At 58.8% G+C, this 24,638-nt stretch overlaps 2 protein-coding genes across 5 annotated transcripts in view; one reads left to right on the forward strand and one right to left on the reverse strand.

The window, feature by feature from the left end:
- The first annotated feature begins 2,676 nt into the window (after nucleotides 1-2,676).
- Nucleotides 2,677-5,436, forward strand: PHETA1 (PH domain containing endocytic trafficking adaptor 1). Of its 2 annotated transcripts, none has more exons than XM_069870854.1 (2): nucleotides 2,677-2,692; nucleotides 3,663-5,436. In XM_069870854.1, the coding sequence occupies exon 2, from the start codon at nucleotides 3,674-3,676 to the stop codon at nucleotides 4,433-4,435; it is 762 nt and encodes a 253-aa protein (XP_069726955.1). In that variant the 5' UTR covers nucleotides 2,677-2,692; nucleotides 3,663-3,673; the 3' UTR covers nucleotides 4,436-5,436. The 2 variants fall into 2 exon arrangements, with proteins under 2 accessions (XP_069726955.1, XP_069726956.1); XM_069870855.1 differs by lacking the exon at nucleotides 2,677-2,692 and adding an exon at nucleotides 3,119-3,181.
- Nucleotides 5,437-7,699: 2,263 nt separating this feature from the next.
- CUX2 (cut like homeobox 2) overlaps nucleotides 7,700-24,638 on the reverse strand; it is a 69,502-nt gene continuing 52,563 nt past the window's right edge. For all 3 annotated transcript variants that reach the window (XM_069871172.1, XM_069871169.1, XM_069871170.1), the window contains exons 3-19: nucleotides 19,857-19,994; nucleotides 19,563-19,689; nucleotides 18,642-18,718; nucleotides 18,499-18,565; nucleotides 18,159-18,207; nucleotides 17,292-17,396; nucleotides 16,533-16,724; nucleotides 16,382-16,440; nucleotides 16,035-16,291; nucleotides 15,227-15,850; nucleotides 14,217-14,318; nucleotides 12,641-13,413; nucleotides 12,061-12,220; nucleotides 11,255-11,524; nucleotides 10,823-11,011; nucleotides 10,437-10,710; nucleotides 7,700-9,378 (exon numbers count right to left, since the gene is read on the reverse strand). In XM_069871172.1, coding sequence (XP_069727273.1) covers nucleotides 8,727-9,378; nucleotides 10,437-10,710; nucleotides 10,823-11,011; nucleotides 11,255-11,524; nucleotides 12,061-12,220; nucleotides 12,641-13,413; nucleotides 14,217-14,318; nucleotides 15,227-15,850; nucleotides 16,035-16,291; nucleotides 16,382-16,440; nucleotides 16,533-16,724; nucleotides 17,292-17,396; nucleotides 18,159-18,207; nucleotides 18,499-18,565; nucleotides 18,642-18,718; nucleotides 19,563-19,689; nucleotides 19,857-19,994 — 4,115 coding nt within the window. In that variant the 3' untranslated portion in view covers nucleotides 7,700-8,726. The remainder of the gene's footprint in view (nucleotides 9,379-10,436; nucleotides 10,711-10,822; nucleotides 11,012-11,254; nucleotides 11,525-12,060; nucleotides 12,221-12,640; nucleotides 13,414-14,216; nucleotides 14,319-15,226; nucleotides 15,851-16,034; nucleotides 16,292-16,381; nucleotides 16,441-16,532; nucleotides 16,725-17,291; nucleotides 17,397-18,158; nucleotides 18,208-18,498; nucleotides 18,566-18,641; nucleotides 18,719-19,562; nucleotides 19,690-19,856; nucleotides 19,995-24,638) is intronic.

A 24,638-nucleotide genomic window follows, 5' to 3' on the forward strand; every position in this document is an offset into this window, starting at 1 on the left:
TGATGGGCTGGGGGCTGATGCTCAGGGTGGGGGATGGTTAGAGCGGGAATAGGCTGGGGGTAATGAGCAGGATGGTAGATGGGTTGGGGGCTGATGCTCAGGGTGGGGATGGGCAAGGGTGGTGAGCAGGATGGTAGATGGGTTGGGGGCTGCTGCTCAGGGCGGGGATGGAGGGGCTGCCCCAGGCTCTGGCTGCCCCCGCAGCGGTCGCTGGGCTCGGGCCGCCCTCTCCCGGGCTCCCCCCGCACTGCACGCCGCCTCCCCGCCCGACGAGGGGGGCGGATCGGGGGGTGCAGGGGGTGGGGGAGCCCATCCCGACCCCGGTGCTGCCAGGCTGGGCACCGGAGCAGGGTACCCGCACCCCAAAACATCCCCCCCCCCGGAGGGTCGCACCGTCCCCCAGCTTGGGGAGGTGCCACTCGGATCCCCTTGAGCCCCAGGGTGCAGCTTCGGGGTCCTTGGGGACCACCCGCACCCCTTCTCCTGGGGGGGACACGCAGCAGCCCCTCAGAGCCCCCCGGATTTCCAGAAGCGGCTCCCACCGAGTCAGTGCTTGTAGTGATTCAGAGCTCACCTCGAGGAGCCGTCGAGCAGCCGCTGCTGCGTAACCGCCCGCAGAGTCACCAGTCATGGGAGCAGCAGGAAGCTGAGGCCGAGGGCAGCCACATCCTAAACAGCACCCGGCACCCTCTTTGCCTCCTTTCACGCCCTTTTCCTCTCCCTTTTCCCCAGCTGTCGCTCCAGCTCAGCCCGGGAATTCATTTTCTCATCTTTCCCAGCAAGACCTGGCAAGGGAAACTGAGGCACGGGCTCCTCGGTGACACCGTGGGGTGTGGGGGGACAACAGGGAAGATATCATCGAGCTGCTCAAAAGGGGAAGTGCTGGAGCCTCTACAGCAACACGCGACTATCCCAAGGGAGAACCAACAGGAAGCAAAAAACCCACAAGGGAATTTTGCTGATGGTTTTTTTTTAGGAATTGGGGAGATTCTCCAAAGCAACTTCCAAAGGGCTCCTCGAGGGAAGCAGCTACGGTGGAGGAACAGCCCCTACTGCAAGAAGCGGCTGGGGTTTTGGATTTCAGCACGGGTAGGCAGAGCCAGGAGCCTTTTTTTCAATGACCCCAGCTGGTCTAATAAAGATTTTGCTTCTCCCCATGGTCCTTCCCCCTCCTAATCTTGCTGAGTGAAAGGGCACGTCTCGGCACAGCAGGAGATAAGCCGTGCGGAGGCACCCGAGACTTCCCACCAGCGGCCTTGAACAGAACCACCATGTTCAGGAGGGAAGATAACGCCCGGATAGTTTTAGTCCTGGTTCAAATCCCTTGTTAGAGTCTGGAAGAGAAAGCCTGCAGGTGATAGAAACCCTTGGTGAGCTGAAAACCACCAGCAGAAGATTGCAAAGCCCTGAGAAGCTGTGTGGGGCACCTAGGGGTGGGGGGTTAGTGGTGAGGACTGCAACCTGCAGGCAGTGGATACCAGCAGCTGGAAATCCAGCTGTGGCCCCAGCGCTGGGCACGGGGGGACCTGCTCACCCCGGGCCCGGATGGGGCAAGTGCTGCCCACCCAGCTCAGAAAGCAGCAGCAGCTCGAGTGCTACGTGGCTTCCACCGTCAGGAAGGAGCAAGGGGGCTGTGACCGCTGCCCACAGGGTTTCATAATGCCCAGTGCCCAGCTAACAGCTCACCATTCCCTAATTTCAAGCTGCTTGTACCAGTCATCAGCTTCGCTTAGACACCCATCCAGGCCACTCAGCTCCTTTTCTCCCCCTCTCTGACCTAAGGAAGATGCCTTCCCTGGCCACCTTGGCTCAGCCTCTCCCAGGGACGCGGCCGAAAGCTCAGAACTGCCACGATTTGCAGCCTGGTCCCACCTATGAAGGACCAACCTCTACCCTGCTGCCTCAATCTCCAGCCCTTCCCGCTGGGCTTGTATCATCCACCCCATCCACCGACCTCTGCTCGTTCCCTGCCAGACGCTCTCAGGCCCCCATGCTCTGCCCCAAAAAAACCCAACTCAACAATTCAACATCATGCAACTAATTTCAGCCCTAAGCTCCCAGCTTCCCAACCCACGCAGAGGGTCTTAGAGCAGCTTCCAGTACTTAAAGGGGGCCCACAGGACATCTAGGGAGGGGCTCTTGATCAGGGAGTGCAGGGAGAAGACGAGGGGAAATGGTTTTCAGCTGAAAGAGAGGAGATTGGGATTAGAAATTAGGAAGAAATGTTCTCCTGTGAGGGTGGGGCGGCCCTGGCCCAGGCTGCCCCATCCCTGGAGGTGTCCAAGGCCGGGTTGGATGGGGCTTGGAGCCCCTGATGCGGTGGGAGGTGCGGGTGGGTGCCCTTGGATGGGGCTTTGAGGTCCCTTCTGACCCAAACCATTCCGTGATCCGCGCGGACACACACCCATCCGTGGATTCGCACCTCCTCCTGCATCCCCGCTCCCCCCTCTCCCCGCCGCTGCCCACCCCCGGGGCTCGGGGCGCAGGGTTCTCCCCCACCCTCCCAGGGTTCGTTCCCAGCCAGCGCCTCCCGGCACGGGCGCCGAGCGCTCCCCAGCCCCGAGGCCACGGTGATGGGCGGCGATGGGCGGAGCAGGAGCCGGGGATGGGGTGGGGGGGGTGGGGGGGAGCCGCGCTCCTCCCAGCGGGGCTGGGCTGAGCCGAGCCGGGGCCGCGGGAGCCGAGGACAAAGGTGGCCGGGGGAGAGGGGATGGGGGGGGACCGGGAGAGGGGCTGGGGGCGGCGAGCGGGGGTCGGGGGAGCCGGGGCGGAGCGGGGGAGAGGCGATTCGGAGCCGGCACCGCGCGGGGACCGCGCTCCCCAGGGCTTTGGGGTCCCCAGAGAGGTCCCCGAGCTGCTGAGGGGGGAAAGGTCCCCTCCGTCCCCCTCCCGAGACCCCCCATCCCATCTCCTTGAAGCCTGCGATGTGGTTTTAGAGGGTGATGACAGCCCCCTGTGCTCCGCTGGCTGGGGTGGCGCATCCCACAGTCGCTGGGTTTGGGGACAGTGGGGTGACAGCGTGGGGACAGTGGGGTGACAGGGTGGGGACAGCGGGGTGACACCCCTCACATCGCCCTTACACCCCCTGATCCCGGATCCGACCCTCCCGTGGGCACCGTGGCCACCTGCGCATCACCGATGCTGGCGGCCACCCAAGAGCAGAGCTAGAAGCGGAGCCCAGGTAGGCAGAAAGCTCACCTGGTGATGCCACCGGTGGTTAGAGGACCACAGGAGGAGTGACCTTGCCCAGGTGACAGAGTCCACGGCCACGGCTCTGAGGAGCCGGAGCTGCAGCGTGGGCCATAAACACTCCCTGTGCGCCGCAGGGAGGAGTTGCTGCCACGCAGGTAAACACGGTGCTGGCGAGAAGGTCACCTGTGCCAGGTGACGCGGGGATGAGCTCCTCCAAGTTCGGTTGGGGGAAACCTCCCCAGGCAGCCCAGTGAGTCGTGCCCCACCTGGCACTCCCTGCACGTGGCGCCTTGGCTGGGAACGGGTTATCTCGGCCGCAGTCACGGGGCTGTTTATTCAGCTTCGTTGGGCACTTATTTTCTGGGCGCCACGGCCGGTGCCACCAGGAACACAAAGCCGATGGCTCGTTAGCGCAGGATTGAGACACACCTCTCCGGTGCGTGCTGGCTGAGCACCCTCTGTCCCCGCAGGGCGCCGAGCCATGAAGCTGAACGAGCGGAGCCTGGCGTTCTATGCCACCTGCGACTCGCCGGCCGACAACGCCGGCTTCCTCTACAAGCGAGGTGAGCGGCACACGGCCTATCATCGCCGCTGGTTCGTGCTCAAGGGCAACATGCTCTTCTACTTCGAGGAGCGGGAGAGCCGGGAGCCGGTGGGCGTCATCGTGCTGGAGGGTTGCACCGTGGAGCTCTGCGATTCAGCCGAGGCGTTCGCCTTCGCCATCCGTTTCGGAGGGGCCAAGTCTCGCACCTACGTGCTGGTGGCCGAGAGCCAGGCGGCCATGGAGGCGTGGGTGAAGTCGCTCTCGCGGGCCAGCTTCGACTACATGCGCCTGGTGGTGCGGGAGCTGGAGAAGCAGCTGGAGGAGATGCGCTCGGGGACAGCCGGGGGCTGCCAGGGGTCACCCACCTCCTGGAAGCAAAAGCCGTCGGGGCCGGAGCAGTCGCCGGAGCGACTCCCAGCTCTGCCCGCTGTCCTGCCGAAGGAGAACGGCTGCGCCGTGTGGAACAATGCACCAGGAGGGGACCCATCGCTCGACACCTGCTGTGGTGGGAACAGCAGTGAGGAGAGACCACGGCCGCTGGCACCGCACAGGCGGGCGTCGAGCAGCGAGGCTGGAAGCGCCGGGGCGGCTGCGGCGGAGAGTCCGTCCACCTTCTGCTGGCTCCACGAGCGGTACGGCCGGGCCGTGGCCCAGCTGCGGCATGAGTGGCTGGAAAGACAGCCTGGTCCTCGGCTCTGAGGACAACACCAACCTGAATCACCAGGACCTGTGGTGGAGAGGAAGATGTTGTCCTTGGTGCCACCTCGGTCTCCTCCTCATCCTGGGATGTGCAACCCTGTTTGCAGCGCTGATGGACACCTGGTGATGGTGCCACCCGGAGCCAAGGGACACCAATGCTGCTCCATGATGGCAAAACACCATCCCAGCACCGATGGCAGCTGGAATCAGCTTCTCACCTGCCAGGCATGAAATTCCTGGGCTCTCAGGACTGCTATGGTCATGGGCATCTTGTGCCAGGCAGTGGGTGCCCAGGTGTGGGTGCAGGGTGCAAGCTACGAATCCCTTCCTGGCCGGTGCCTCTTGGGAATCGCCCACTGCCTGCATCTGGTGGGGCCTCTTGATGCTCTTGCAGCAGGAAGACACATCAACAATGCTTTTGGAGGAGGATTTTGATGGGATCCCACCCTGCTGAGCTCCTGCGTGGGTGTTTCACAGCAGGGAGCCTGCTACCACCTTCCCCTCCCTGCCCAGCCCAAACAACGGGCTGAGGTCAGCCGAGCGCTGCCAGATCCCTCTGCTCCAGCAGGATGTGGTTTGAAAATGAAAATATCAGCGAGCGCAGCCCTTCCTTAATGGCAGCAGCACCAGCCGCACGAGGAGCTGGTGGCAGCCGGCCGTGGGCACCGTGCGCAGGGCGATCGCTGCCTGCAGCCTGGCTGGTGAACCCGCAGGGGGGTGCCCAGAGGGGACCCCGGCACCACCTTGCTGGGTGGGTATTTTGGGCCAGGGCTTCATCCCTGGGCAGCTCGCAAAGGGGAAGCGTCGCTCCCTGCAGAGAATGGGAACATAACGTGCTAGTGGCAGCGGGTGCCGAATGATTCATGTGCCAAACCAGAGCGAAGCTGGTGTCTCATGCCAGTGATTTTATTTCCCCGATGGTTTACATTGACACTAAAGCTGCTGGTTTTGAGGTGGGGTGACCCACCCCGGGGCTGGGGGGAGCAGCTGGGGTGCTCTGGGTTTGGGCCAGGCGGCTCCTGCTCCCTTTGCCTTCTTTGAACAAGCACAATAAAAGTTGCTTCCAATATTCCCTCCTGGCCGCAGTTCTTGTTTGCACCTTCAGTTGCCTGGGGAGGAGGACCTAGGTGGGAATGAATCCATTTTAATCCCCCTCCTATCTGCAGTGTGGATGTAGGGCTGGGCAGGGACTGTCCCCCCTGAGTGGGACACGGCCAACGCCAGAGCCTTGCAGTGCCCTGCAGCCCCACATCTGCCTGCAGGGGTGGGATGGTGCCAGTCTGGGGACACTGGGACACAGAGCCAGGGTGGTTCCAAAGCAGGAACAGCACGGTCCTGCCCTCAGCTCAACCACCCAGGCACAGCTGAGCAACCCAGGGGTTTGGGCTTTGGAACTGTCACCTTGAGAAAGAGCTGGGAGACTGATTCAGAACACAGACCTCCCACTAGTTCACCAGTGGAAACGGCACTGGGTGCTCTGGTGTGAGTTACGGGTGTATTACAGAGTTGGTGGGGTGTTAGAACCATCCCTCCAAACCCTAAGCAGGCTTGGGTGCCCCTGCACCCCCAGCAGAACATCCCCAGTCCTCTGCCCCTTTACCAGGACCAGTATCAGTGCAGGGACCGGGGAGCCTGTTCTCACCCAAGCGGCCAACACAACCTCCGTGTCCCTCCTTGCGAAACCCCAGCTCCACGAACATCTCCAGCTTCTTGCTAACGTGCAGTCTCGCAGCAGGTCACAGGGAAACTGAGGCACAAAGCCAGCTAGGGTCGCTCGCTCACTGAGAGCTGCTGGCTGGACACAGCACCCTGCTCCGCGTTTTCGGGGCTTGGGGTGGTGCTGCCGAGGGCAGCCAGGGTGCCGTTGCACCCGCAGGATCCAGATGGTTAATCCAGCCCTGTCAGTCGGCTGCAGAGGAAGACTCCGGTTTCCATGGCAGCTGGCCCAGCTTCTCCAGACGTTCAGCTAGTCATTAAAAATAAATCTTTCCCAACATGTTAGCCGACAAACAAGCTTAAACAGATACGCAACATATGGATTTATTAATTCATTAAATGCAAACACCCCGGCCTCGTGTCGGAAGCTGCAAGCTCACCCGGCGATGGTGGCTCTGAAGAGCCGTGCAGGCTGCGATGCCGCGGGGCAATGCTGATCCGAACCTCACGCCAGAGGATGCTAAGTTATCCCAGGAGCAGGAGCAAAGCTGCACCAGGGATGAGCACAGGAATATCTCAGGGCAGAATGGCACCTTAAGATCATTTATCACCCCTTTTTCCACCCCCCCCAAAGCACCGGGAGATGTTTTTGGCAGCGAGAGCTCTTGCTGTAAACCCAAAGCAAGACTGGGACTTTGAGAGGAGCCAAGATCAACCCAGGCACCCCTTCCAGCTGCTTCCAGACAAAACACACCCCGAGGCCAGAGTCGTATCCAACTTCTGTATTTAGTGGCTCTTTTACAGAACTTGTTCCTTCCAAAACTGTTAAACAAAGTTCATTGATCTCATATAAACTTTTGAAGTACAGTGCACGAGCCTATCAAAAACGTGACCTCTATGTCCCGCTGGCTTTAATACAACAGGATTGCCGTGTTCAAGACTAGCCTAAGCGCTCCCTCGCATCCCGTTCCACTAAAGCTCCTGCTAGCACGCTCCGAAGAGCAGTCAATGGTCACGCCTTGACCTTCAAGAGCACGGTGGCCGTGGACACGCTGGGGCTCGCTGGGACCGGGATGGTGGGCGAGGAGAGCCGAGCCTTCGCAGAGCTGCTTTTAGCATCGCTCATCGGCTACCACTCAAATATAAAAATACCTTCTATTCTGATAAAAATGTATACAGTGGAAAATCAGTCAATGCATAGCCTCGCAGCATGGCAGGGGGACCCTCCTGGCGACGTCTTGGTGGGTAGGGGCAGGGGACGGAGCGGAGCAGCCCGGAGCAACCAACCCCATGGCGTTTAAAGGCATTTTGTTAGCAGAGGGCGGCTGGTGGCAGTGGGGTCAAGGAGGTGGCACGGAGCGCACCAGGATGGTGCCACCACCAAGCTCCTGCACCTTCAGCCCTGGAAAACTGAAAGCTGATGGTGCTTTGCTCAATTCAGACAGGAACCTAGTGCGACTCCCCGGGCTTCGTCCCAGCTTCACCCGGAGCCACTGCCTGGGGACACAGCCATGGCGAGGGGACACTCCTGCCCGGGGGCTCTCCTCAAGTAAGTGCTTCAGCCACAGGAGCTGGTGTGAGGTTGGGAGCAGCCCTGAGCAGGGCTCATGATTTTGGGTGCTCGTCCCCAGGCACTGGTGCCCCGGGGCAAAGCTCACAGGCTCCATCTCTTTTTGTTTCTCAACTGGACGGGCAGAGCAGGGGGAACCGAGATCCCGAGGACGTCCATCCCCAGTGAGCAGAGCCACCCCTGAGCATCACACCTGGGTCCCTCTTCCCACCTGGCTCCCGAATGACCAGCGCAGGCTGCTTTCTTTGCTTCTGCATTACATTTTCTCTTCCTTCGGGAGCCGGCAGGAGCTGCCCCATGCGGTATCGGGGCTGCCACCGGTCGCCGGCTGGAGGCAGCGCGAGGGACGGCGTTCGGACCATGCTACATCTTGTTCCAGGAGGCTATTGCAGACATTTCTACAACATATACAACCGCACGGGACATTCTGCGTTACAAAGGTTTCAAAAAACATAAACCATCAGAACTAAATACATACTCGATGGCATCAAGGTTTTCGCTTTAGAGTCTTCAGGGACTATGACGCAGTCTCTGGCTGGGGCAGAAGCGACGCGGTGTCTTACAGACAGAGGTGGAAACCGCTCAGCAAGGGTTTACTACGATTGGTCAGTCTCATAGTGCTTCTCGATGGCTTTGCTCAGTAAGTCTTTTCTGTGGGGCTTTTTTTAAGTTTGTTTTTAATCTCATCCAGTGGCAAACTACAAGACTTCAGTGTACATTTAATGACACGACTGCTACATCATCTTGATTTTATAGCTATCTTTAATATCAAAGCAGCTTAAGCTGTTAATAAATTCCAAAGTATCCTTTTATTAAAATATCTAAAAGAGGTCTATAAATATTTTTTGTTTTTGTTTTTTTTTTCTTTTCTAAAATTGTTCTCAGTTTTTCACATTTAAAAGAAAGCCGGGGAGAGGCTTCAGGGTGGGGGCCCCCCCTTTCCACGGGTGCTCCCCTCCGTCGCGCTGGCCGCCTGTGGCCTCTGGGCGTGCGCTGCGTTTAACAAAATATATATATATATATGTGTGTGGGGCTGTATATATATATTTAGGGCAGCGGGGGCACTCAGAACTCCCACTCGAGGGCCTCCTCGCGGTTGGCAGCCCGCTCCAGGCGGTGGATGATGTTGTTGAGGTTGGCCATCTTCTCATGGCGCCGCTGGACGCTGGTGCTGAGCCGGGGACCAGGAGCCGGCGGCAGCGCCGGTGACACCGGCCCAGCGGAGGATGGACCCGGGGAGGCCGAGCCGGCGAGGCCGGGCGAGGAGGCTGCCGAAGGGGACGCTGGGGACACTTCCAAGCTGCAACGGGACGAGCCGGCGGAGGACTGGGAGCCGTCGGGGTGTGGCGGTGGCGGGGGTCCCGCGGCAGCGGCACGGCCACCCCGCCGCGGGAGGCTGCCGGCGCTGGGAGCGGCGGCGTGAGGGGCTGCCCCCCGCTCCTCCTGGGGGGGTCCGGTCCCTTCGGCTGCCCCGGCCGGGCTGCGTGAGTCCCGCCGGTGGCCCCAGCCTCCTGCGTCCCCCTGCTCCTCTTTCACCTTCATGGGCGCGGTGGCACAGGGATGCTCGCCCTTCCCCACCGCGGGTTTACGGTCCTCGGCGTCCGAATCGGGGCTGTGGGCGGCGCGGCGCGAGGGGACGGCTGCGCCCCCGCTCTGCTCGGGGTCCGTGTCGTTGTCCTGCGTGCCCTCCACCAGCATCTCCCGGCGCATCCGTGACCTGCCAGGACACAACCACAAAGGTCAGCAAGCGCCACCCATTGCCCCATGTCTTAAAAATGCACCTCCAACCCCCAAAATGCAACAACATTGACAGGTACAATCCCACTTTGCTGCCCTTTAAGACCTTTTTCGGGGTGGGGGGGACAGAATTACTTGTGCTTGAACAGGGCGAATGGATTTTGCAACACTTGGGGCTGTTTCCAGCCAAACTCACCCATTTTTCTAAGTGTTTTCCACTACAGGATTTTTTTCTTTGTTGTTTAATACATGATTTTTTTTTTTTCAAAGATTTATTTTAGGGCAGTTGTGTTTACCAAGAGAAGGAAGGGCTTTGCTGGAACTGCACAAGGGGAAATATCACAGGTTTAGTCAACATTTCACCAAAAAGCCCCGTTTTCAAGGTCTCCTGTGCACTCCCTACATGCTGGCTTTGTGCGAGAAACCTTGGTTGACTCCCTTAAACATTCACCACCTACTTTGCGCTGCTCAAGGGCAGCCGGAGGCTCCGCTGGCTCAACACAAGCACTTGTATGTCTTCTTACATTGGTTTATATAGGGGAGGGGGCACAATCCACCAACCCAGGACACCGACACAGAGACCAGGCAGCCCTTGGTGTGAATCTGGAGAGGACTCAGGAGCCACGTATCCAGCTGCAATACTGTCCAAGGATGAAGCCTGTGCTGCTCCCTGGGGCTGGGCTGCTGTGGGGATGGATCTTTTGCTCCAGGAAGCTTCGTAAGGCTTTCCCCCACTCAGGATGGAGCTCTTGCTCAGTGGCAGGTAGTGTCCTGCACCAGCAAGCAGGTGAACATGAGGGTGGTAACCTCTTCTGATGCTCAATATGACTTGGCCAGGGTGGTTGACACCTCTTGACAACCCACCAGCTGGGGCTCACGCAGCATTTCAGCCACAATCCTGCGCCTGGGGACCTCCAGTGACCACGCATGGGTCTGCAACTCCCCATCTAGGGAAGAGGGACTGGGAGGGCTGGAAGAGGAACAGCAACCGTGGTGGCACAGCACCATCAGACGTCCATAGCCCAGGAGCGCCCGTACCTGTAGTTGTGGAACCAGTTGATGACAGTGTTGGTCTTGAGGTTGAGCTGGAAGGAGAGCAGCTCGATGGTCTGCTGGGAGGGGTAGGGTTCCAGCTGGTAAGCTTTCTTCAGGGCTTCCTTCTCCTCCGGGGCCAGCACCACCCGCGGCTTCTTGATCTGGAGGAGGCTGAGGTCCTGCGGTTGCAGACTGGGGCTGGGGCACTCGGAGCGGGCACTGGGGGACTCGCTGTCCGAGCCGGCGCTCATCAGCCCGTACCGACGCTTCAGGTAGGCTGCGGGAGAGGAGACCCAGCTGCGCACTGCTCGCCCCCCAGCCCAAGGAGCCCCCGACTCGGCCAGCACCAACGGAGCCAGGCAGGGGGGCTGCACCACCTCAACCCTCACCTTTCTTCTCTAACTTCTTCATGTCGCGCAGCTTCTCCACGTTGTGGGGGTCATTGAGCCAGAGCTGCATGCGAACAAAGGGCTCCCGTCCCTTCAGGCTCAGTTTGTGCCACGGCTTGGGCCTGGAGAGGAGATCGGACACCGAGCCCTGCGTCAGGCCCAGGATGCTCTCCCCAAACAGCCGCTGGCCTGGCAGAGGAGAAGCAGAGGTGGTTAGAGCAGGGAAGAGCAGCGGGATGGGCGCTACAGTCCCCCCGTGGGGTGGATGCACCCCATTTCCCAGCCAGCATCCTCCGCGACGTGCAGGGATCCCCCCCACCCCGAGCATCCACAATGAACCAGGGTGGGGCTGCAGCTACGGGAATCGGGGCGATGCATCCATGCAGCCTCACCAGCAGCTCCCGAAAACCCCGGCAGGCAGAGGGTCCGCACCTAAATTGTTGTCCGTCAAGACCTCCTTGACCTTCTTGGTGATGGAGTAGGTGTCCAGCTCGGGGGACATGGCCACGATCTCCTGGATGCCCACAGGTCCCTGGCTGCTGGGACACGTCTTCCCGCTCAGCGCAGGCGTCGAGCGGCTCTCGGGCTGCTGGTTTTCTTTGCTGCTCTCCAAGGCCAGGGTGAGGGGCTCCTGGCAGCCCTTGTCGTGCTCGGCGGGGCTGGGGGGCGGCGAGGGGGACGGCTGGGGCTCTGCCGGGCTGGCTGCGCGACACCGGGGTAGAGGGGTCAGCGGGAACAGCAGGAGGGGAAAGGGGAAGGGACCCAGCGGGAGCAGGAAAGTTACTTTGGGGATGCCCATGGCTCTGCCTTCTGGAAGGGGGGATGCTGGCCGAGCCTGGCTGGTGGCTACAGTGACGCGGGAAGTTCCAGTGGAAGAGTTAGAGAGAATGCACCACTCATTAAAACAAAAACTTTTTTTTCCTCTATGCCAGGCACAAACCCAAAGATTTTTCTTGTGGCTCTTTTTTTTTTTTTTTTTGATGACTTTCAAACCCTGTTTCTGACAAAGTAACTTCTGTGGATCTGTATTACAGCCCTAAATTGTCCAAGCAACTAATTAAGAGGGTTGCAAATGAGTTGTGCACATCAGAGGAGAGAGGTATGAGAAGAGCTTCCCAGTACTGGGGTGCGGGAAGGGGTGCTGGGATGGGGGTGGGACGTGTGGAGCAGATGCAGAAGCGCCAGGGACACTGTTGGAAGTTGGGGACCACGCAGACGATGGGGATAACGGCACTTACCCTGGGAGGGGGTCGGCTGCTGGCTGATGCCTTGGCCCAGCTGGTCAGTCAACCAGAGCTGCATGCGGATGAAGGGCTCTCGACCTTTCTGCGTCAGCTTGCTCCAGGGCTTGGGCCGTGACAGCATGTCACTCACGCTGCCCTGGGACAGTCCCAGCACCTAGGCACCACGCAGGCATCACCCGCTGGGGCCAGGGCGCGCTTCCCGCCCCACTGCCTGCCCTCCGTCCCCACGTTCACGGCCCCACGGCACATCCAGACCCCTCGACCCCAGCCGTGGATACTGGGACCATGGTGAGTCCCCCTGGGATACCCAGTAGGTTGGAAGGATGGTTGGTCCCTGCAGGGTTTTGCGCAGGGGACAGGGAATGTGTGATGGGAAGTGCCACCAACCAGTTGGTGGTGGCTATTGGAGTCCATGTGGGGTTGAGTCACACCCCGAGGACTCAGCATCCTCAAAAGGGAAGACAGCCAGGGAGAGCGGGGACCCTGGAAGGAACTGGTGGAGATCACCAATGAACCTCAGGCCCTGGGTTGAGGAGCAGAGGGGACGCTAGAACCCCTTTCTCCAGGCTGGTACCTTCTCTCCGAAGATCCTCTGGCAGATGCCGTTCTTGGCCAACTTCTCCTTGACCTGCCGGGTTAGCTCCAGCGTGTCCACCTCCCTGTACATGTACATCTCGTACTGCTCCGGCGTCAGCGGCGGCACCGTGGGCTTCAGCGTCCGTGGCACATAGGCGGGGTAGTAGGAGAGACGGCCACCCGCCGCAGGCTCTGTGCCGGCTCCTTCTGCCTTCACGTCCGTCAGTCGGTGCGGCTCATCGTCTGCTGGAGGCAGCTCATCCTCCCCAGTGCCGCCCTCAGCAGGCTCGCCCCGCGGCCAGCCCCGGCCGTTGGCCATGCTGGAGTAGCTCGAGGAGGAGGAGGACAGCGAAGGGGAGACGGAGGTGTAGGGTCGGCTGAGCAGGCTCCGCTCCGATGCCCAGTGCTGGTCAAAGTAGGAGCCGGCGTCACCGATCTCCGACTTCACCTTCCGGATGATGCTCTGGACGAAGGCGGCGGGTGACAGGACAGCCAGGGGTGTCTGGGGGGGCCCGGGGCTGGCCCCGCTCCCCTCCTCCTGCTTGACGTAGGGAGGGATGATGTTCTGGTTGACGGTGGCCAGCGTGGAGCGCTCAGCCGGTGGCGTGTCCCCAGGGCGCCCGCTGCCCCCCGACTCCATCTCCAGCAGCGCCTGCTGCTGCGCCTGCATCTCCCGCCGCGCCTGCTCCAGGATGTTCTTGATAGCATCTTCTGAGCTGCCACCTGTCCCGTTGGCCACTGCCTGCGACGCCGACGGCGTTTTGGGTTCCCCTGCAGAGAAAAGGAGTGAAGGGAGCCCCAGGGTACCACACGCATCACTCTGCCACGTGGCCATAATTCAAAATGCAGGAAAAAAGGAGTTTTATCCCAATCTGCTTTGGAGAGCTCACCAGCAAGCGGGTGTGCATCGGAAGAACGACCAGCAACACCCACAAAGCAAAAGCTACAACATCCCCAGCAATAAACAAGCTTCTTTTTTGACACTTGTAAAATAAATCCCATTACCAATGATGACAATAGACAAACATGTTTGTTTTCTCTATTTTTCCACTGTTCCTGTCTAATTTAATTCTCTGGGATTCTGCCTTCTCAGCAGATACCTGTTTTAATGTATTTCATTCCTTGTAATTGACTGTGAGCGCAGCTGCTTTAACGATTCCTTGTGCCAGATGGATTGTGCATCCCCATTTAATCATCTGTTTTGGGATACGTGTCGAGGAAAGGGAAGAGCCAAAGTTTCCAAAAGCCCAGATACAAACGCTGCTGCACCGAGTCTTTTGTCCCTAACAGCATTTACCGGCATTTCTTCCCACCTTGCCCCACGGACGCCAAATGAAGCTAACCCCAGTCGCGGGGTTAGCTCGGTGCCAGGTGCCCAGTGCCACCCTGTGTGGGACTGAGCTGTGATTGCTGCACTTGCTAACATTTCCTAGAGGGGGTAGAAACCCCTGTTGGTTTTGTGGGTGTTTTGGCATCCCGTGGGACCCGCAGCACCCAGCCACTGGGACCCTTCTGGGTGCTGCTCCTGCAGGGGCAGAGCAGGGGCTCAGTTCCCCACACACACCAGCACCTACCTCCTTTCTGCGACTCGATCTCCTTCTTTGCCTGCTCCAGGATGCTTTTGATGGCATCGTCGGAGCCGGTCTCCGGCGTCCTGATCCGCGGTGTGATGCTACCTGATCAAAGAGGCAGGATAACAGCTTTGTCACCAGCGCTGGTTTTACAAGCTTTGCTTGTATGTCAGGAAGTATTTACTGCTCCTCATGTTCAGTTATTTTTAGGGATGCTGCTTTTAAGACAAATGTCACTCCTGATTAGTCACCAGCTTGAGCATGGGGAGCCCCAGTAGCCCCAGCTGCCAGCTCTCACCTCCGGTACGGCATCTCCCAGCCACCTCGCTCACCCCATCCGAGGGCTCCCACTCCCCACCAGCTCACAGGGTGCTGAGCAGGGACATGGGGATGGGGACCGTGTCCCATGGACCACAGACCTGCAGCACCCACACCACACGCGTCTGCAGGGACCCAAGTGACCAGCTGCCACCGTCCCCAGAGCTGGGCGTTATCATCTCACAGCGGTGCCAACACGGCCCCGAGGTCCCGCAGCATTAAGACTTCATTATTTTATCGAAATATTCCCAAGCACATTGATTCCTACGCCATGAAACAGCCTAATGAGTAATTAAATGGCATTTGTCAGAAAAATGAGTAAAGCACATCCAGGGATGCAGCTTCCACGACTGGTTGTTGTTAATTGCTACCATTTTCTGGGGCTGCATCCCACCCTGTGGCGAGTGGGGGAACCACGAGGCACAATCCCCGAGTGCCACCAGTGACTCTGTGGCACCACTGCCCATCTTGCTGGCACATTTTGAGTGACATGGTTTAGTATTTGATAAGAATGGTTGGACTTAATGATCCAATGGGTCTTTTCCAACCTGGTGATTCTACGATTCTACGATCACAGGCTGGCGTGCGTCCCCGCTGCGGCACGGGGCACCCCGGGGTGCTGCCAGGGTGCATCGGGAGGGGATCCCACGGCACCGCTCGCAGCACCCCAAGGCAGGGCCACCCCAACCACTCACCTCTCTGGCGCACCTGGATTGTCCTCAGGGCCAGCACATTCTGCTCATCGGAGAGGAACTGCTTCATCTTGATGAACGGCTCCTTGCCCTTCACCGTCAGCTTGCGCCAGGGCTTGGGTCGGGCCAGGATCTCACTGACGGAGCCCTGCGACAGCCCCAGCACGTAGTGCCCGAAGACCCTCTGCCCGATGTTGTGCTTCAGCAGCTGCTCCTTCACCTGGAAGGCGATTTCGGCCGTGTCCAGCTGCTCCTCATCGGCAGAGTTGCCGGCGCTGCTCTCGCTCGGCTCGCTGGGCGGGCTGGCAGCCGGCACCGCGCCGGGGGGCACCGCGCTGCTTTTGGCCCCAAAGAAAGTGGAGGGCAAAGGTGCCCCCCCAGCGCTCTCGCTCTTGTAGGCAGGCGGTGGGAGGTGCGGGGTCTTGGGCTCTCCCGAAAGCTGCTCGCCTCCTGGGAACGGGGACAGCGAGAAAGTCCGGGGACCCTCAGGGGCCAGACCGGGGCCAGGCAGAGGTGGGAGGGGAGTGGGCGAGGCGGGTTCGTCTGCCGGGGCGTGCTGGGGGGACGGGTACGGCTGCTCCATGCCCAGGGAATCCTTCCCCGACTCGTCTTCGGAGTGATCCTCCTCTAGAGATGAACGAGAAAGAGGGAGACACACTAGAGTCGCTGGCATGGCCCCGCAGCGAGGCAGCTCCTGCCTCAGTTTCCCTAGGTGCCATCCCGCCCCACGTCCACTCCCCAGCCCTGGTGCCCAAATTCCCAAGGATGCTCCCAGCAGGACCAGGGATGCCGAGTGACCCAGGGACCCTACCAGTGCTGGCCAGCAGGCTGGGCTTCTCCAGCAGGTACTTCTGGGAGGGGTAGAAAGCCTCCTTCCCTAGCAGCAGGGCGTCCTCTGCCTTCGATATGCTCTGCAAGGAGCCAAGCCGAGATGGGAAAGGCTGGTGGAGCCACCGGCAGCAGGGCTGGCACGCACAGCCCAGCCTGGCGAGCAGGTCGGTGTGCGCCGCGGCACTTGCCTGGGGAAGGCTGCAGTTGGCGGAGGCCACCTTCATCGCCTTCAGGATGCTGAGAGGGAGACAAGGAGGGTCACTCGGTGGGCACGGCTTTTCGCTGCTGTCAAGCCACCGAGCGTTACAGCTGCTGCTCAAGCCATACCTCAGCTCCGTTTTGATCTCTTCGTAGTCCGCCTGTGCCTGCAGCTTCTCCTCCAGCTTCTGCAGAGCAGAGGAGGGGAGTCCTTGCAGCCAGCTCCCAGCACACCCCCAGCGCAGCCAGACCCATCCCTCCCTGCCCCTGCAGGACGTACCTCGATGGCTTCGTTCTTGGCAGCCAGCTGCCCCTCCAGCTCAGCGATCTGGTTGGCAGAAGACTCCTCCAACTCCTGTAGTGAGCTCTGAAGGTGCTGGACGTCCTTCAGGAGCCGCAGGATCTCCCGGTCCTTGGCAGCCAGAGCCACCTCCAGCCTCGACCCTGAGCACATGGAATAGTTCACTTTGTCCTGCCGGGAGAGGGGACACCGTCAGCTCCCAGCCGCCTGACGCGGGGACAGGGGCCACCCTCCCAGTCAGACGTATCCCCGTGGAGAGCAGGCAATCCCAGGACTCAGCCCGGCGGGACAGGGACCCACAGAAACGCAGGGACAGACATCTCTGGCCTTACACACCTCCCAGGTACGTCTGCTCAGTTCTATAGGGGTGCACAACCCCCCCTCATCGGAGGCCGGGGCTACCGGTTGGCATGGCCAACGCTACCACCCTCATAGTGGAAAAACACCTCAGTCACAGCCATTTCAGGCTTGTTCCCAAACACAGTGGGTGCTCCTAAATGCAAAAGGATGTTCCCGAATGCAACAGGGTGTTCCTAAGTGCAACGGGATGCTCCGGAACATTCTAAGGTGCTCCTGGCTGCTAAGGGGTGCTCCTAGCTCTGATGGGGTGCTCTGACGTGCAATGGGATGCTCCTGGTTGTGACAGATGCTCCCAGCTGCGATGAGGTTCTGCTCCCTGCTGCAAGGGGGTGCTCCCAGCTGCAAGGGGGTGCTGCTGGCCCCGGAGGGTTCTCTCACCCCGGCAGCGCCTGGCGGAGAGCAGCAGGCCAGGCGCAGGGAGCTATTCACAGCCGCCAGCTGCTCCCGCAAGCTCTCCACCTCCCTCTGCGCCGCCTCCGCTCGCTGCAAGAGAGCAGAAAGCGGGTCAGGCCGGGCACCCATGGCTCATCCCACCCCAAACAGGGCAGAGCGAGGCTCCAGGATCTGCATTGATGTGGAACCTGTCCCGAGCATCCTGCCCTCATCACTGTAACTCTATGTCCCACCACATATTTCAGCTCCCCACATCCTGATGCGGTTCCTAGTCCTGATCCCTGTGGCTGCAGAACACATCCAGGACACTGTCTTTTCCACCCAAAGGGCCGTATTTACGTGTAAATTGCTCTTTAAGCCTCTTATTATCCACAGGCGTTTATTTGTACCTACATTTTCCATATTAAATAAAACTAAGGAACAGCAATGGATGGGACCAGAAGTAATGACACCAGAAACCTGCACTAGGGTGGTGTGGGTCATGCCTTAAAAAGCCCAGGAGAGGCTGAAGGTGACAAATCCCAGCTCCAGCAGCCAGAAAGGAACCTGGCAGAAGCCCTAACGCAGCAGTGACTCCCAATATGGGACTGGAGGTCCCAGCGGGCAGGTTTGGAGGAGCCACTGGGTGAAGAAAACCAGAGATCCACTTTGCAGGGCTTCCCAGTCCTGGAGCCTGTCCACCCTTTGCCATTTTCAGGGATAGACATTCAGGTCATGGGGATGCTCAGAGTGCTGCAGTGGGTGCAGCACCCAGGCTCTGCAGGGTGAAACCCAAGGGGCTGTGGCCAAGCACAATTTAAGGGGAGAAGGGTATGCATCCTGTGCCGGCTGGAAAATAACCTCCTGGCTCACCTGGTTGGCTTTTTCAAGGTTCGTCATGATCATGGCTACTTCGTCTGCCCTGTAACCAGAAAACAAGAGACATCAGCCAGTGCGGAGGCACTGACACAGCCCTGCGTGGCTGATAAGGGCTCCTGCCTGTGCCACAGCCGAGGGCACTGGAACGTGTCAAATATACAAAGCCCCTGTGACTTGGGTCACTGCTGCGGTCACTCAAAGCATCTCAGCTCCTCAAACCATTGAGCAGCACCACGGGGACACCCCAGCAGTGCTGCGCTGCCGCAGGCTGCTCGGCTCAGCCTCGGGCACGCCAACAGCTGCCAGGCACGACCGGGCATCGCCGGCAACTTACTTGGACGCGGCTTCCTCGTCGTATTTACACCGCAGCTCCAGCAGCTCCGCCTGGGTGGCCTTCAGCGCTGGGAAGAGGAAGGTGAGCCACGGGGTGGGGGCTCGGCCCCCCGTGGCCGGTGGCCCCTGCCCCGGCCCCCCTACCTGCATGGAGCACCTTGATCTTCTCCTCTGCCTCCCCGAGGCGAGCGGCCAAAGTGACCTGTGCTTCCTGCAGCCCCCTGCGAGACAAGAGCATCACCAGGGTTGGCATCACCAACGCTGGCATCACCGGGGTTGGCATCACCGAGGTGCCAACCCCGCAGCGGCGTCCCCTCCTCTACCCCATCACCTAATCACGCTGGGGAAAAGATCCACCGGTGGACGCTGGGACGTGTTTAAGCTGCACTATCCCCTGACGTTAAGGGATTTATTGCTTTGAATGTGAAAAAATTCACTTTGCGCTAAAAATGGTCCTGATCCCTATGGCTGGAACCTCTCCGGCAGGGGGGATCGCAGCCCACCCCCGCCTGTAATTAATTGGAGGCGGGGGGAAGCAATCAGGGAAAAGTTGTTCTGCATTATTTATAGCCTGCACTTGCCAGGAACTTACTAGCAGAGATCCGCAATTTAGGGTTTAAAGATTCCTCATTTGTTTCCCAGTGCAGTGTGTTAAGGAATAACAATGAAGGCACCGGGAAAGGCGGGAGCTTCCAAATTAAAAGGTCATTTAATGAGGTTCAACCACTGACCTGGATGCAAACCATTTGTCCCAGTAAAGCCCATGTGCCAGGGAGATGGTGCGAGGGGCTGGCAGGAGGGACCTGCCCTGGCTCTGCCTGTACCCATCGCTGCCCCAAAATCATCTGGGATTGGGCATGGATGGACAGAGGGATGCTCGGAGCATCGTGTTTCGGGGTAGGATGCATCTTCTCTCAACAGGGACAGTAAAGGAGGTGCAAAGGGAAGGAGGAAAGGGAGACAGTCAGCCTGGTACAGGAGCAGAGACAGAGCTGTGTGTGTCCCCCACGCCCCCAAATGACCCCGGCTGTGAAGGTTGAAGCCCCTTCCTCAGTACTCACGTACTTTTGCTTTTCTGCCTCATTTCTCTGTTGCAAGGCTTCTGCGCACAGCGCGTTGCCGTCGATGCCGGAGAGCGGGGGCTCGGCCGCTGCCACGAGCCTGGCTGCCGGTGACGTCCCCTCTCTGCGCTCTGCGGGGGGACACGTTTCACAGATCCACGTTGGGGACAGCAGCCGGGGACCACGGGCCAGGGGATGGCTCCTGGCCCCGAGAGCCCTGGCATCCTGGGGATGCTCAGAGGTACCCAGGAGGGGACCACAGGTGCCACCCATGCCCATAGGCTGCTGCCAGGGGTACCTTTGATGCTGATGAGCTCTGGGTACTTCTTCCAGGGACGGCTGAGGTCCTTCAGTGGGGGCGGCTCAGCGTCCAGGCGCTGGAGCTGCTGCAGCCGGTCCTCCAGGCTCCGGGCAGCCTCCAGCACCGGAGCAGGATCTGCAGGACACAGAACGTGGTGATGAGCGGCAGGGATACCCACCACCACCCCTTTCCCACCTCCCCACGGCCTCACTGCCCACCCTCCTCGCCACGCACAGGGACAACCGCCCTCCACGCTGCAATTAAAAGCAGAGTGGGTGCCTTCCCACCCCAGCGACACCCCGCGGGCCCACGCTTTCCATCCCCGAGGAGGCAGCGGGGATGCACGGGGGCATCACCTCCCCGCGCGAGCCGGTGGCACCGGCGCTGGCAGCGGTTTGGGTGCAGACAATGGAGGTTTGTGCGAGGTAAGCAGGTGCATTCAGAGCCGTCCGTCTTCCCTCTGTCAGCATTACACCATCATTAGCTAGTGTCTGCTCAGCAGGGTGTGCCATTATGTCTCCCAGGGCTGATGTAATTATACATTGACATAATTAACCCAGCAAGCCCATTAAGCAGGCCAGCTAAAAATTCATCTATAATTATTTGTTGTGTGCATGCTAATGAGTCCATCTGCACTGCCATTGTACAACACGAACAAATTAATTTACAAGTCTGGATTTTTTAATAAGTTCAAGAAAATGCCTCCTATAGAGCCAGGTTAATATAGGTTTGGTGGTTCGGTTTTTCTTTTTTTAGAAAAGGAGAGGAAAGAAAATAGATTTGAATTCTCCAGGGTCAAAAAGTTAGACAAACAGGGAAGTGGGACAGAGCTGGGCGCGCTACTGTACGGCACGGATCCAGGGGTGAAAAATAATAACGGTGATGGGAAAAAAAATCAAACTACTGGCTGTCTCCACTCTGAAGAGGATGCAAAGCAGCTTTTCTGCTCAGTGAGTCCCTGTGGGGCGAAGGGGGTCCGGTGCCACCGTGGCTGTGCCGTAGGATTTGGGTTGGAGCAGGGCCACCAGCAGAGCCCGACTGCAGCACTGGGCGTCTTTGGGATGAACTTGCTCAAAAGACACGGGGTTTGGCCTGTGGTCCTCACTGCCAAGTGCCCAGCATGGATACTCCGTGCAAATGAGCAAAGCCAAGACATTAGGAAAAAATTCTTCACAGAAAGGGTCATTGGGCACTGGCAGAGGCTGCCCAGGGAGGGGGTTGAGTCCCCTTCCCTGGAGGGGTTTAAGGGACGGGTGGACGAGGTGCTGAGGGACATGGGTTAGTGTTTGATGGGAATGGTTGGACTCGATGATCCGGTGGGTCTCTTCCAACCTGGTGATTCTATGATTCTACGGTTCTATATGCCCCCCAAGGCGGGGTTTGAGCTTCCCCCGGACTCATTGCAGCCCTCCCATCCCACAGCATCGCAGCCGCAGGACCAGCAACTTCCAAACTCCACATGCTAACACCAAAAACCGTGGGAATATCCTTCTCCGTGGGGAACAGGCCCTCTTCTTTCTGTTGGATGTCACAGAGACCCCACGGACAAGCCAGAATAAAGGGTACATACCCAGAGCTCGGACCGAGGACCCAGCCAGAGGTGAGCACTGAGCCCTGCCGGCACGCTGCCGGCTTTGGCACAGAAACGGGGGCTCAGCTCTGGCTGGGACCCATCCAGGCTGCTCGTGGTGCTTGGCTGGGGCTGGAGCTGCAGCTCGGCATCTTTCCAGCTGGTTTCCCATCCAAGAATGCAGGAGCGCCACCGTCAAAGGGGGTTGTGGCAACGTGATACGGCCCTGAACTACACTGGTTGCTCTTCACAGCCATTAATAACACCCGTAAGTAAGCGAGCTGAGATAACGATACGGCTAATTAAACCCTGTGCTCCAGGGCCCCAGCGCACAGGCTCACACTCCCTCAGCCCTGGGAGCTCTGTGCCAGCCCATGAGACGCCTCCACAGGGATAAATGCCAGGGCAGACCCTGTCCAATCTGTGCCAGCAACTCCTCTCATCTCTGTGATGAGAAATAATACAGGAGGAACTGTCCCGACAGAGAAAGCTCTGGGAATTTTCCTCCCATCAGCATTTCTCCTCCCGCTGCTGAAATACAGTTAGGGCAGCCCCCCAGCGCATCGTTCCCGTTTGGAGCTGATATCCTGGGATGAAGAGGCCTGGAGTGGAGCTTTGTGAAGGAAAAAGAGCAAGCGGTTCTCCAGCTCCACTTCCTACGTCAGCTGGGGCAGCGCTGATGCAAAACTCCCAGCTGGATTAATTACAATCGTGCTAATACCCCGCTGGCCAGCCCCCGGGAAAGCGCTGTCCTCGGCCGCGGGGTCAGCTCTACCACCGCATCGAGGGGCTTGGATGCACCAAAGGGGCGCTGGGACCGGGCACCAAGCTCCCGCTGTGCTCCCGCTGCCAGTGAGCAAACCCTCCAGCTGCAGGGCTGGAGGAAGGACGTGCTTGAAACCGAGCGCATCATCTGCCTGTACCAAAGCACCGTGGCTGCCACGTGCTGTCACGCTCCGAGCATGCGGCACAGGGGAGGGTCCCCCCATAGCTCCATCGGGACAGGTTAGAGGAGATGGCGCTGATGCTGCAGCCATGTGTCCTGCTGCATCTTTCTCTTATCTTCCCGCTATACACACACATCTATATCTTTTATATATATATAAATCTATACATCTATATCTTTTATAGATATATATCACATGTGTATATATCTATATCTATATCTTTTATATATATATTTTTTCATGCATATATATAGACATATATCTATATCTTTTATATATATATTTCATATATATATATATTCTATATATATATGGAACAGGCTGCCCAGGGAGGGGGTTGAGTCACCTTCCCTGGAGGGGTTTAAGGCACGGGTGGACGAGGCGCTGAGGGACATGGGTTAGTGATTGATGGGAATGGTTGGACTCAATGATCCGGTGGGTCTCTTCCAACCTGGTGATTCTATGACTCTTTTCTCTCTATATATATATTTAAAATAAATGCTGCCACTAGCTGGCGTTATTGGCTGTCCTTTAGTGGTACCAGCAGTGCTGCAGCAGGCACAGGGCAGTGGGCAGGGGTCCCTCCTCGCGTCCCCAGCCCCAGCACAGACGACTGGGACCAGGGGTCTTCCTCCATGCAGGAGGAGGTCAGGGCCACCAGCAAACCCACTCCCAGACACCTGAGCTGCAGGAGCACGCAGCCACCCGAGCAGCTCAAGGTGTGACGGTGGGATGCGGCATGAGGTGTCCTGGGTGCTCACGGCATTCTCCTGAGCTCCAGAGAGCACCCACGTCCCCAGCGACTGGTAACCCATCCCTGCTCTGTGCTGCTGCCCAGCTCCAGGAGGAGCACAGGGCACCGGTGGTGCATCCACGTACACGCACGGAGCACCCACAGTACCTCCACGGTGCCACCACCTCTCCTACCAGGGCAATACCTCATCTGCCACCCCATCCCAACCTGCTCAAACCCATCCATCGGCGCCCTACGAATCCCTCCATGAGCCAAAGTCAGCTTTAAATCAAATCATCCCCAACCACAATGACATTAATTATGCTTTTAACACATTTTACTGCTTCCCCCCCTTCCCTTCACGCCACATCTGTGTGAACAATATCCAAAAGATTTACGGTTTTCTCCCGTAATTACAGACACACAGCCAGCTCACTTATCAAAATACTTGCTGAGCAATCAGGCTCTGTTACAGTCTCTGCCAGAGATTTGTGTTGACAGCAGCCATTCAAAGCAAAAAATGTCGAATCAGGACTTATGTGGCGCTTGTAAAGTATTCCACAAAGAGTTTGCCTGTCGAGAGACACACGGACACGTAACAGACGGGGACAAAAGGACAGGCGGGAGGATTTGGGGAGCAGGAGGGGAGAGGGGAGCAAGGGACGGATGCTGCAGGAGAGCAGAGAGAGGGAAAGTGGAGGAGAGGGGGTGCAGAGACCATAGAGGAGCAGTTTTGGGGTGTGAATGTGTGTGCATCTGCATCCACGCGCACGCATCTGCACACGCGTGCAAGCGGGAGCATGGAGGGTGAGTGTGAAGAGGTGGGGAGTGAAGATAACTGGGTTCTGGAAACCAAGCTGACATTCAGTTCTTGTAGCAGAGGAGAAAATTTAATGAGGATAAAAATATGTCTCCCTAATTCCCGTAAGAAATCATTAAAACATTTTGTTATTCCTAAATGTCTGGAAAATGAATTAGTGGCCCTGCAGGAGCCCTTCTGCGCATCTTCAGCCGTTCACAGCTCTCCACCCTCGCTGTGCCAGGGGATGCTCCGTGCCGCTGTGCCTGGCACTGCCGATCCCCTTGCTCAGAGCACGGCAAAAACCACAGTGGGGAGTGGGACTCTGGCCCCTCACCCAGCCCTAGCACCGACTCTGCCAACACACGCCTCGGGGCTGCCCTGTGCCTCAGTTTCCCCCTTCCAAGACTTCAAGCGGCATCCCAGGACACGGAGCACGCCCCAGCACAGCAGCGAAACAGAGAAAGCTGCCCCCGTGCCACAGCCAGCGCCAGGAGCCACGATGCGAGCTGGCGCTCGGTCATTTCGGTTAACTTACCGTCAAAAAGACAAGTGGGGATAGCCGCAGTGTTATTACAAGGGCTGAGCAAATGTATTCCTTTCCTAACGTCAAGATGCATTTGGCTCAGGGGCTGAAATACAGCGATGGCAAAAGCTGTTTCCGCTCCTCTCTTCAGCTGGTAATTCCAGAGCACCACGCGCGAGCGGAGGTCAGCGATGCCACCCGTGC

The sequence above is a fragment of the Phaenicophaeus curvirostris genome, chromosome 17 (genome assembly GCF_032191515.1).
Source record: "Phaenicophaeus curvirostris isolate KB17595 chromosome 17, BPBGC_Pcur_1.0, whole genome shotgun sequence".
Classification (NCBI taxonomy): Eukaryota; Metazoa; Chordata; class Aves; order Cuculiformes; family Cuculidae; genus Phaenicophaeus; species Phaenicophaeus curvirostris.

Bases quoted from the DNA above. Each gene is read 5' to 3' on its own strand.
- PHETA1 (XM_069870854.1), top strand. From the start codon at position 3,674: ATGAAGCTGAACGAGCGGAGCCTGGCGTTCTATGCCACCTGCGACTCG.